Consider the following 13056-nt stretch of genomic DNA (forward strand, 5'->3'; position numbering starts at 1 on the left):
GTCAAGGAGGAGAGAATTACTCAAGATGGAATACACTGATAACAAGCTACAAAACTTTGATGGGAAAAAAATTATCAAAGGTGAAGGTGGGTTGCAAAATATCCATTTGAAACCATTTTCATATCAACGACGGGCCAGATATGGCTTTGAAGTGTGTGCCCATCTGTATCCAACTCTGCTATGAGTCTTAAAAATACAAACATGGGGTTCGATTCTATCCTTTATTTGAGTATCCAAACTTAATCAATCTATACTAACCTAAGGAAGTTGTTATTTAATTGATTCTTTTTATATACAGTTTTCTCTCTTTTTCTCCCAATCCTTTTCTTTCACATTTATTCTAAAATTTTCCTTTCCAAAAATTTAATGATTGATTGATTTGAACTCTTTTCTTAATTATCTATCAATGTCAGACTCGACTTATGTATTATTTCCATTGCATCAGCCCAAAATGCAATCCAAATGCAAGCTGTATATAGAATTTAGTATTTGTTTACATCTGTATCTAAATCACTAAAGGTCTGCTGACAAAATAGATATGGTTTTTTCTTACCAAATCGTATTGATCCATTTTCATCCCTAGTATCAGTGAAGAGACCAATAGTTAGGGTGACAGCTGGCTGTTTGGGTTTATGGAGGACCATCTGCATCTAAAAATGAATGCTGATAAACTAGATACTGATAAGGGAAAAAATGGCGACGTGACACGCTACGACGTCAGTCACGCCAGGTGGACGCACTGCCCGAGGAAGCAAGCATTAATGCCGACTTGATGTGCGCCAACATCACCAGTTCTCAGCCAACAACCTCAGCATTTGACTCCGTGCGTTCGACCGAGGCAAAGGAGCACGTCGACCGAGGCGTGCCCATACCCTATGGCAGCCCAGTTCTCCACGCAACCCCAGTGGCAATGTCAGACGCCACGAGAGGTACTGTCCTGCCCCTGCAAGCAGCCACATCAGGTAACATCAAACTCATCTATAAATACCCCAGAGTTCTAAACGAACGAGGAAGAAAAAGGGGGACACAACTCACACAGAAGCACTCCCTCTTCCACCACCCTCTCCACGTCGCTAACTTGATCGTCGGAGGGGCCGGGTCGAGCCTCCGACCCGACCAGTGTGCAGGTGCGAGACGAGGTTGCCTCTTCCCCGATGCTGCGGCAGAGCTCTCCCCCTGACGGGACATCCAGATCACCGCGGTCGACCACCAGAAGGACCCGAGGCACGCCACGCAAGATCCCCGCCATTCGGACCCCTGAACGAGCCGTGTCGGCCCCGAGGCCACGGCTAAAAAAGTTATTTACCATAACAGATTGGCGCTAGAAGGAGAGCCTGAATGACGAGGGATCCGAAGGCCGAGGGCCGACTGCCGAGGGTCGACAGCCGGTCCGAGACCTTTGTGCGGCCTGCCCGCCTAAGTAGCTCCTCGGCTCCTCGGCTCCTTGGCCACAGCCGGTCCGAGACCTTTGCGCGGCCTACCCGCCTAAGTAGCTCCTCGGCCACAGCCTGCCCGAGAGCTCCTCGGCCACAGCCGGTCCGAGACCTTTGCGCGGCCTGCCCGCCTAAGTAGCTCCTCGGCTCCTCGGCCACAGCCTGCCCGAGAGCTCCTCGGCCACAGCCGATCCGAGACCTTTGCGCGGCCTGCCCGCCTAAGTAGCTCCTCGGCTCCTCGGCTCCTCGGCCACAGCCGGTCCGAGACCTTTGCGCGGCCTGCCCGCCTAAGTAGCTCCTCGGCCACAGCCTGCCCGAGAGCTCCTCGGCCACAGCCGGTCCGAGACCTTTGTGCGGCCTGCCCGCCTAAGTAGCTCCTCGGCCACAGCTTGCCCGAGAGCTCCTCGATCGCAGCCTGCCTGCGCCGAGCACCTCGGTCACACACTACCGAGATCCACCTCGGTACAGCCTATCCGCCTATGTCGTGCTGCTCGGTCGCATGGTGTCCGAGACCACGTCCGCGCGTCCTACCCGCCTGCGTCGTGCTATTCGGCCGCATGGCCCTCGTGACCACGCCTACGCGGTCTGCTCGCCTGCGTCGTGCTCCTCGGCAGCATGATGCCCGAGACCACACCTGTGCGGCCTGCCCGCCTGCGTCGTGCTCCTCGTTCCCATCATCCCCGAGACACACCTGCGCGACAAGCCCACCTGCGTCGTGCTCCTTGGCTCCGTGTTCCCGAGACACACCAGCGTGGCCAGCCCGCCTGCTTCGTGCCCCTCGGCTCCATACTCCCCGAGACACGCCTGTGCGGCCAGCCCGCCTGCGCCGTGCTCCTCGGCTGCGTGTTGCCCGAAGACCACGCTTGCGCGGTCGGCCCGCCTGCGTCGTGCTCCTCGGCTGCGTGTTGCCCGAAGACCACGCCTGCGCGGCCGGCCCGCCTGTGTCGTGCTCCTCGGCTCTTCGGGTTTACGCCACCTAGGACACACCTGCGCGGCCGGCCCGCCTGCGTCATGCTCCTCGTTCCCATCATCCCCGAGACACACCTACGCGACCAGCCCGCCTACGTCGTGCTCCTTGGCTCCGTGTTCCCGAGACACACCAGCGTGGCCAGCCCGCCTGCTTCGTGCCCCTCGGCTCCATACTCCCCGAGACACGCCTGCGCGGCCAGCCCGCTTGCGCCGTGCTCCTCGGCTGCGTGTTGCCTGAAGACCACGCCTGCGCGGCCGGCCCGCCTGCGTCGTGCTCCTCGGCTCTTCGGCTTTACGCCACCCGGGACACACCTGCGCGGCCGGCCCGCTTGCGTCGTGCTCCTCGGCTCTTCGGCTTTACGCCACCCGGGACACACCTGCGCGGCCAGCCCACCTGCGTCGTGCTCCTCGGCTCTTCGGCTTAATGCCACCCGGGACACACCTGCGCGGCCAGCCCGCCTGCGTCGTGCTCCTCGGTTCCTCGGCTTTACGCCACCCGATACCACGCCTGCGCGGCCAGCCCGCCTGCGTCGTGCTCCTCGGCTCCATTCTCCCCGAAACTGTGTCCGTACGGCCAGCCCACCTGAAGACAGAAGCCATGCATCGGACTCCCCTTGCGTGACAACCGACGCATAGCTCCTTTCGGGGGGGGGGGAATATGATAAGGGAAAAAATGGCGACGTGACACGCCACGACGTCAACCACGCCAGGTGGACGCACTGCCCGAGGAAGCAAGCATTAATGCCGACTTGATGTGCGCCAACGTCACCAGCTCTCAGCCAACAACCTCAGCATTTGACTCCGTGCGCTCGACCGAGGCAAAGGAGCACGTCGACCGAGGCGTGCCCATACCCTACGGCAGCCCGGTTCTCCACGCAACCCCAATGGCAATGTCAGACGCCACGAGAGGTACTGTCCTGCCCCTGCAAGCAGCCACATCAGGTAACATCAAACTCATCTATAAATACTCCAGAGTTCTAAACGAATGAGGAAGAAAAAGGGGGACACAACTCACACAGAAGCACTCCCTCTTCCACCACCCTCTCCACGTCGCTAACTTGATCGTCGGAGAGGCCGGGTCGAGCCTCCGACCCGACCAGTGTGCAGGTGCGAGACGAGGTTGCCTCTTCCCCGACGCTGCGGCAGAGCTCTCCCCCTGACGGGACATCCAGATCACCGTGGTCGGCCACCAGAAGGACCCGAGGCATGCCACGCAAGATCCCCGCCATTCGGACCCCTGAACGAACCGCGTCGGTCCCGAGGCCACGGCTAAAAAAGTTATTTACCATAACAGATACGGTTTTTCCATTACCAAGTCATAACAATCCGTTTTCATCCTTCGGATCAGTAAAGAGATATCTCTTGCCTACCAATCCATTCAGAACAGTCATCTTTTTTTCTGTATGCTTGAAACACAACCCAGATTAAAAATGCACCAATAAGACAATCAAAGTAATTGAACTAAAATAGTCTTGCTGCCCATGGCATTGAACTTAATGCAACTGTACATAGTTCTAAAAGAAGTCTTGATCGGTTCTGCATTGTTATAGCCAACAGAACTAACCTGCCAGTATATGAATGTCTGAATAATATTGCGCTGCCACCTGCATCAGCAAAATTTGAAATTCTATGCATCAGATCTTGAAAAGATAAAAAAGTAGAAACAACAGAATAATGTAGATCAACCGACGAGAATAAGGATATGATTAGAAGAAAGCCCAATCCAATCTCCGCGTTTGAACTTAGAATGTTCAATGTAGTTCCATTTGCCTCTACCCACGAACAAGGTTCCTCCAAGTATTTCCTGTTCATGAAATGAGTAACCATTACTTTAGTTGATTATTCTTATCATTTATTCTGAAGAAGCAAGTAAAGCACTTTAGAAATCATAATCAAATAATAAAGTATGACTATTATTTGTAATAGATATAAAGATTTAACAACTAGTCCCATACTTGTGAAGAAACTAACAAAATTATGACAGATACATCAAATATAATGTTCCTATGTACAGTTTGATGAACATGAGAAAATTTTTGTTCATGCCACTGTAGATAAGACATTATTTGAGTCCATGAACATGAGAAACTCTTTGTTCATCATGTTGTAGCAAGAAAGAGGAATTGGAAAAGCATAGCCTTGCGCAATGAAAGTTAAAGAGCAGGCATGGCAAAGGCTCCAAACTTTGTGCCTACAATTGATGAGCTCCACCGTAACAAAAGGTTAAATTGTATATAATATATTAGGTTTCTGCAATTATACTTAAAAAGTGCTTTCTGGTGGAAAATAAACTCATTTTATGATCCAAAATGATATCTAACCTACTTTGTTTTTTATATTCTAAACCACAATAAAAATATGACCTCATTGTTAATACAAGTCTCTGATTGATTATCACTATTCTCATGTGTTATAGTCTAAACGTAGCAAAAGTTTTAACCAATTATATCCACTGTTCAACTATCAGAAGTCGATGATTTTTTTATTTTCTATTTTCAATGAATTATTCTACTGGTTCCAGTATATAGCTCAATGACAGTATAATTACATGTTTCTATGCTTCAAATAAGTATTTGAACTTAATTTAGTATAATAATATGTTTAACAAACAAATAGTTACATTGGGCTTGAGAATATACAAATTGCTAGGCCTTTTCAGCAACAAATGAATCAGGTCATCATGTTGTGATCATAAATTTTGGCATGTCAGCATCAAAATGATGCATGCCAATAACAAGTATGCTCTGCTTGCACTACAAATTTCAATGAAAACTACAAGTGCATTCAACAGACACCTGCTATATATCAAGGAAATAACTCTCAAAACATTCCGAAGCTTGAAAATAACCACACTAATTGAGATGTTAAATGCATCACCAAAATTATGCTGTAAATGTTTTAGTACCACATGATAAATAATTTTTGTATGCAATTAAGATATGTTTAACATAACACTCATCTGATAGAAAACTAAGTTCAGACTAGAGCTTTGCATACAGCAAAAACATAAACCACAATCAGGAAATTACTCCCTAGTAGTCTAGTATTGTGATTAAAATAGTGAAACTTCCTTGCTGATGTGCTCGTGAGCCCTTATATCAATGATATTTCTCTTATAAACAGCATGCAGCCAAGACATGAGTTCCCACCCAGTATCTAATATCATCCATGTCTATTCATGACGTTAATACATGGGAAATTACTGCTCCTTTTCCGTCTAACAAGCAGAAGACAATTGAAGCTCCAGATGAGGTTAAAAAAATTGAAGAACAATCAAGCAGCTTATCCACTATTGTCTCTGGCAAGCAATGTCTCAAACAAAAACTTATTTACCTGTATAAAGAAGAATGTGCAAAATTACGCCTTAGAAATTTGGCCACATGCTCAAGAGCCCAAGAAAATACAGGTATGAGAGCAACTGTCAAGCAAATTAGCATTAAAGGATCCTAATCAACATCAAACCATGACAAAGACTCAAACAGTATGTAGTTCCACTAAGAAGTTCAAAGAACAACAAATTCAAGTAACTCACATTTAAAGTGTAGCTGTGATGTAACAAGTGTAATACAATATATCAAATGAATAAAATCCTTTGCTCCGATCAGTGTTTGAAACCATGTTTGGATAGCAGGGAGGTTCCATGCCCTCGGTTTCTGTAAAGGGAAAAAGATAATAGAGGATATGTAATGGTAAAGTGTACCGCTCGACTAATGCAGCTAAAACCAAACTTCATGATGCAAGGTTTTAAACTGTAATGACTTATCTAAAACTCACCCCATAGAGAGTGTATAATGAATAAACCGAGGAACAAGTAGTACCCAGCAACGACAAATGATATGCCTTGTTTGAAAGATTTCTTGGCAAAACTGGAAGCATCCCAAGCACAACGACCACTAGTACCTGATACGATCAAAATTCAATAATTTACAGCAGATGAACAACAATATGCAAAAAGCAACTTAATAGAGTAAACAATAAGCATTTTTGTCATTGTTCCTTATAAGGATTGTAGAGCATCCAATCAATTCTGTTTGGTGAGATAAAGACTGAGAACTTCAACTTCTACACCATGCTTTGGTGGGAGCCTTGTGCATTGGGCAACACATTTTAGAAGGTAACATTTAATGCCACGGTAAAGTAGCTCATTTATATGTGCCCATAATGGTGGCAGAAGCATTTTCACAGATAAACACAATTTTGAATTAATATGAACCAGGTGTCTGCAAGGACATTTTTGACAACAAATAATTGAACACAAGTGTACAGGAACAAATACCTGATTTCGGGTTACAAGCCCAAGTTCTTTTACAGAATTAAAAGGACATTATCAGCTTCTGTGAGAAACATGGTATCAATAATGACAACTTAAGGTTCACCTGCTCTATGGTAGAGACCTTAGAACCTTGACAACTATGGTATAGTAGAACCAAGTTAAAACTTAGAAAAAGCCCACAAAATGTTCCTAAGGAAACGTAAGCCAATGTAAATAATTTCTATTTGATCTCTCTCTAATATAATACAGTTTATGAGCCCTGTGGATCAGAATACATGATCGGCCATTGGTTGATCTCCAAAAGTGAACAGAGATTACTAATCAGGAACCCTATGGCCTATGCAAACACAAACCTAGCAGTCGGACCCATACCTCATCTAAGAGTCCTACAAGAAGCAACAGGAGAAATATAGGAACAAGAAGTTTGCCATAGTTTAAGAAAGCCCACCTACCCAATGATTTAAAAAGCGCTAGACGCCAAGGTCCAAAAATGCCTGAGACGCTAGACGCTCGCCCGAGCGAAGTGAGGCGCTAAAATATAAAAATATATAATATAATTAATAAATATAATTATTTAAATTTTTAAATAAAAATATACTATTAAATTAATCTAATAAATACAAATACTATTACTAGTATATAGTTAACAGTATACAGTATACTGTTAACAGTATACTGTATACAGTTAACTGTATATAACAGTATATTGTATACTGTTAACTGTATATTGTATACTATTATCAATATACTATCAAAAGAGGAGAAGAGTGTAAGGGAAAAGTCGGAAGACCGAGGGTGTTAACTGAGAAGAGCGGGAGCGGCAGCTACGAGCGACGACAGTGGCAACGGCAACGACGAGCAGCAGCAACGATAACGGGAGCGGCAAGTGACAACAGCAGCACCGGCAGCAGCAGGAGCGGAAGCGGCGAGCGGAGACAGTGGCAACGATAGCAGCGAGCAACGGGAGCAGGAGCGGAAGCGGCAAGCGGAGATAATGGCAACGATAGCAGCGGGAGCGGGAGCGGCGAACAGGGTTAGGGTTGGGGAAGTCACGCTGATATCGGTGCTTTAGTTGGTTCGATTGAACCAACTAAAGCACCGAAGACCGAACCAGACCTCAAATGCTGGTTCGGTCGCCTGGTTTAACCCAGGCGCTCGCCTGAAGCGCCCGATGCCTGGGCTCGGGCGAGCGCCCAGGTGACGCCTCTTTGAAGCGCGCTGCCTGGAAATGAAGCGAGGTGCTCGGGCCTTACCTTGCCTTGCCCAAGCGCCTAGGCGAGCGCCCGAGCGCCTTTTTAAATCACTACACCTACCTTCTTTGTTATTCGCCACTCCTATGTAAGAATGGAGCTAATAAAAAAATCTTTCAATCAGGTTTAGATAGACCCTTAAGATCTTGTGAACAACATTACTGTTCATTCCATAATTTTTCTTTCTGCAGGATAATAGAATATTTTGCAATGAAAACCAAAGTCCAGCCTTGGATCAATGGAGATAATTATTTAACTGCTTCTTTATATTCCATTGGAACTTATAGGTAGTATAATATAGTCCAACGAGGACATCAAATGATACTCCTCTGATTGAAGCAACGATGATATTATTCATTAATTAGCAGCCAATTCTGCAATGCCATGCTAATTGCACAACATGGTTCTTATTCTTATCAATGGATCCAAATCCAGCAGCTAAATCAGCAAATATCTAATTTTGCAGTCCAAGAGTTCCCCACAAAGACCTACATAAAGCATGAGAAATAAAAAACACAAAAAGCCTTGACATTGACAGATAAGGAATAGAACTAACTGAAGTCTTCATGACCATTTGATAATGTCAGGTTATTCTCTATTTATCATATTAAAGTAATACCAAAATTTCAAAGATTTTGTGTGCTTTCTGCCCCTAAAGAGAGGGCTGTTCAGGTGTGGATAACTAACTAACTATGAGAAAGTATACCAGTAAGAATTGTCAGTATTCCAGAGGCTAAAAATCCATGAAAACATCTAGAAATTATTTAGATCTTCGACCAATATTTTGATTTTGATAGAACTGTGACAAGTCCAAGAGCCTTAAGAGTTTATGTTTCTTGTATAATCAATCCATGAACAAAAATGTCCAAGATATTTAACACACAAAAAGAGGGGTATAATAACTGACTGATGAAATTGGAGAAAGTAATTTAAGGTGTGCTAGGTTAAAATCCTGCTAGTATATTTGACAAGTTTCAAAATGAAATATATAAACTTATGCAGTATTTGAAGTACTAGTGAAGATATAACAGTTTCATTTAGCAAGAGTGCTTGCGGAATATCTTCAGCACGAAACAGCAATATACATACAAATCTTCAAAATTAGAGGACAAATCTGAGAGCCTAAACAAATAAGTAGTAGAAATATCAAATATGTAGTATATGGAAAATTAAGATCAGCATGAAACACTTGAAAAGAAAGCAACCAATTCTAGCAGTCAAACACTGTAATATCATTGTATTTTATGTACAATTAAACAGGAGAGAAAGTTAGGATAGAAAATGTTTTATATACCCAAGCATTGGCAGAAAAATGTATAGATCGTTGATATAGCCTCGATGAATTAGCATTCCTGCCCATTGATGCAGCTGTTCCAGTACTTCCACTACCAGACCCTGCACCGCATGCTTGAATTTTGGAGATATATTTTCTTTTTTCCAAAAGCATACTTAAGATATATTTTGTAAAAATCTGAGAATTTCTAGTCAAATAATAAATGAAAAAGGTTTTTTCTTCCTATCCACCTGAATTTTGTGACCTCACATTCTGAGCAGCTGACTGAGATGAAAGTCTATCCGATGATCTTGATGATTGAGCTGATTGTGACGAAGGTCTGTCTGAGGCTCTTGATGACTGAGACGAACTAGTTGAAGACATTGCCTCCACAACCAGGTTAGGATCCTAGAAAGCCAATTATGATATCAGAACATAAAAAGACCAACTGTACAACTGGATTCTGGACACAACTTGCAACATAAATTGAATTTAAGAGAAACTAAGAACCATCAGAACCAAAGTAATAGATATAGCTTCAGTTAAGCCAAGATTACCAAAATATAAACTTAAAAAAGTTATGGAAACCATCCACTAAAACAGGTAGAGTTCCTGTCTTGGATAAGTTTAATCATTTAACTGGAAGAGAATCTTTGTTTCCCCAGAACACCAGTCTGCATTATTTTCATGGGCATCTCAGATTCAGAATGGATGTGTTAATCCATATTCAATCTGGCTTTATAAACTTTGATTACCAGCAGGCCATCAAGATGCCAACATGTGTCCAAACCCACTAAAAGGTTGTCAAAGATCTCGTCCATACTGCTTAATTCCTCGGAGTTTGAAACACTATGTTTGAGAATAAGGCTGCATTGGAAACATAAGGTAGCGGAGCAGCAGGCAATTGACATTAGAAAAGGTCGCCTGTTTGGTGATAAAAAAGAAATGTTCACTGCTAGAATTAGCTCGACTTAAAGAGAGCTGGTTGCTTGAAAAAGGAAAGTTAAAATTTGTTGAAGCTGGATGCCCCTTATTGCAGGAAAATGATGCAGGAAACATACTGGAAGTGGTATGAGCATAGTGCATCATTCTTGGATTCTAGATATCTAGGTGGCTCTACCCATTGCTGAGCATGTATGTATAAGTTTCTGAAGGGCACTTATGAAACACACATGCATGGATACATGTGTGTTTAAGTGCATGAATGTCTGCCTTGTGTGAGAGAGAAGGGTAGAGAAAGGAAAGAGTTTTAACCATTACATGGAACTGAGGAAGAAGGGAAGAGGCAAAGAAAAAGAAAGAGTTAAGATAAATCAATAGTGTCATAATTTGGATTGAAAGTTAAGTCAAATAAATTGTTGAAACAGAATGACACCAATATGGGGTACATCCTATCACCACAAAGGTTGGCGAACTAGGACATTATTGTATGTAGTGGGTAGTTTTTGTTCATAACCATCTGAATCGGGTCCATACCAGATCTTTGTCAAACATGGTTTGTTGATAAGTGCAACCATATATATTTCATGCTTCTGATTCTACATAATGATCATTAGATTGGAAGCTAAAATGCATCAACACTTCAGCAATCAAACATGACAAGAATAACCTCAGCAAATAACATAACTTCAATTAGATGCCACTTTCAGATTTCATCCTGGTACCTGTGCTGAGATCTCATCCAAACAATATGAGCTAAGAGGTAAAGTTAGTTTGATACACCTCAACATGCCAATGTTTAAAGACACTAGAAAATTGATAGACATGTTGATACAGTTGTAAACTGGTAATACCATTAAGATATAGATCGGGATAATATGGGTAGCATAGAAATCATGTGTTATCTGTTAGGAAAAGAGTCGGCACTAAGAAGGGGGATGAATTAGTGCAGCAGTAAAAATTACGTTGGTTCAAAACTTAGTTGCGATTAAATCCGTTTCCGACGAAAAACCGTTTCGTAAAGGTATTAACTTTGAAAGCGTACGGAAGAGCGTAGTGGATGTAAAGCAAATAAAGTGGTATGCAGTAAAGTAAATTGTACAAGAGAAACACAAACCAGAATTTTTATAGTGGTTCGGTCGTCGTGACCTACATCCACTTCGTCGATTCCTCTTCCATCGAGGCCACTGGCATCCACTATCAGTCTTCTTTCAATGGGCGAAGACCAACTACCCTTTTACACCCCTCTTCTCCTTTTTACAGGTTTAAGAGACAACCTTTTATAACCCTCTTTTACAAAGTATCCCTCTCACACCTCCCTTAGAACTCTCTCTAAGCTTTGGGAGGAGGGAACTCAACTTTCTAAGGTTTACAACTTTTGAATCACAGGGTTTTGATCAATATTTCTTTCTAATCCATACAGGAATAGCTAGGGTATTTATAGGTCCCAAATGAATTCAAATTTAGAGCCCAAAATTCAAACCCCCGAAATTTCAAGGTACGGGCGGTACAACCGCCTGCACTGGGCGGTACCACCACCCAGATTGGCGGTACCACCGCCTAATACAGTCTCGGAGACTATGCCACGACGGTTTCACCTGTTTGGTCACTGTTTGGGCCTTTCTCTTGGCCCAACTATCCCCTTAATTGGGTTGGCCCAATTCTAATCCCTATTATGTGCTAACTACGAATTTTAAGACATTTACTAAGCTAAACAAAGTCCGTAAGTCTAGGTTTCTTCCAGCGATCTTCCGACGAACTTCCGACGATCTCTCGACAATGTTCTAACGGACTCTCGGCAAGCTCCTAGACTTTATGATGATCTTCTTGGCGAGTTCCGATGAGCTTCTTTGGCAAGCTCCGGGACTTCTCGGTTAATTTCGACAGAACATCTGACGAACGTCCGGACTTCCGATGAACTCTCGAACTCTTAACGAAATCATGTTCTTGACTCCAGGACTTCATTTTGCTTTATGCCTTGCTATCGTAGTTAATCCTGCACATGTAAAAACACACTTCGATCTAGACAATTATTACTAAGCATGAATTATGTTGTCTGATATATCATTGGTCCATCGACGCTTCGTCCGATTCTTCAACGTATTGTCCTCTCTTGCGGCCTATTGCCCAATAGGCCAGTTGACCTCCGCAACTCCGATATCCTTGGTGCAATTTCTGCTCTTCTTAGCCCGATGCCCGAATCCATGGCCTGAAGCCTTCTGTCGATACGTCATCCGATCCTTCGGCTAGACGTCCAATCTTCTGACATGTTCCACCAGCCCAACATGATTCTTCCTGCTTTAATTGTCTCATCCTAATCGAAGCATCCCGCGTCACTCAAAACGTAGATCAATTCATAAACACTTATCAAGTTGTTTCATCATCAAAATCCGAGATTCAATAATCTCCCCCCTTTTTGATGATGACAATCAATTGATGACGGAGTTTAAACAAACTCCCCTTATCAATATGCCATATTAATAGAGACTCTTGGATTCAAAAATCCAAGCAATATGTTATCATAAACTTATGCATAACATCATACTTCTCCCCCTTTGTCATCTACAAAAAGGAGAAGTGTAACAAACAAATGTTTTTAGACATTCAAGTTCAAATCATTGCATAATAAATCTTAAGTTTTATCATCATTGCAAGCTAGTAAAAATTTTGAATTTTACATCATATAAGCTAGCAATATTTAAGATGTTCAAGAAGGCAACTTTTGCTTCTTGAAATATATAAGTTAGCAATCTTTGCTTCTTTTTTGAGACTAGCAAGTTAACATGTTTTTGCATCTTCTTGACTTGTGCAAGCTAACAAGTTTGCCTCTTTTCATGATGTGCACGCTAGAAATTCTTTCTCCCCCTTTGTCATTAGCAAAAAGAGAGGAATAACAAAACAATGGTGTAATTCATCAAT

General features: G+C 43.3%; 1 protein-coding gene and 1 long non-coding RNA gene across 3 annotated transcripts in view; both read right to left on the reverse strand.

Annotated features, from left to right (window-relative positions):
• LOC135617451 (uncharacterized) overlaps positions 1-13056 on the reverse strand; it is a 58442-nt gene that overhangs the window by 1043 nt on the left and 44343 nt on the right. For both annotated transcript variants that reach the window (XR_010488747.1, XM_065117653.1), the window contains exons 2-8: positions 9450-9606; positions 9220-9320; positions 6177-6302; positions 5935-6055; positions 5736-5820; positions 4093-4206; positions 3967-4006 (exon numbers count right to left, since the gene is read on the reverse strand). Coding sequence is in view for 1 of the 2 variants with exons in the window: in XM_065117653.1 (XP_064973725.1) it covers positions 3967-4006; positions 4093-4206; positions 5736-5820; positions 5935-6055; positions 6177-6302; positions 9220-9320; positions 9450-9606 (744 nt within the window). In the remaining variant the exon portion in view is untranslated. The remainder of the gene's footprint in view (positions 1-3966; positions 4007-4092; positions 4207-5735; positions 5821-5934; positions 6056-6176; positions 6303-9219; positions 9321-9449; positions 9607-13056) is intronic.
• LOC135617452 (uncharacterized) lies at positions 13-3960 on the reverse strand. Its single transcript, XR_010488748.1, has 3 exons — positions 3418-3960; positions 1036-3325; positions 13-943 (listed from the first exon to the last, which is right to left on the reverse strand). It is a non-coding gene; the product is annotated as an uncharacterized LOC135617452 (long non-coding RNA).

Source organism: Musa acuminata, chromosome BXJ2-7 (genome assembly GCF_036884655.1).
Source record: "Musa acuminata AAA Group cultivar baxijiao chromosome BXJ2-7, Cavendish_Baxijiao_AAA, whole genome shotgun sequence".
Lineage (NCBI taxonomy): Eukaryota > Viridiplantae > Streptophyta > Magnoliopsida > Zingiberales > Musaceae > Musa > Musa acuminata.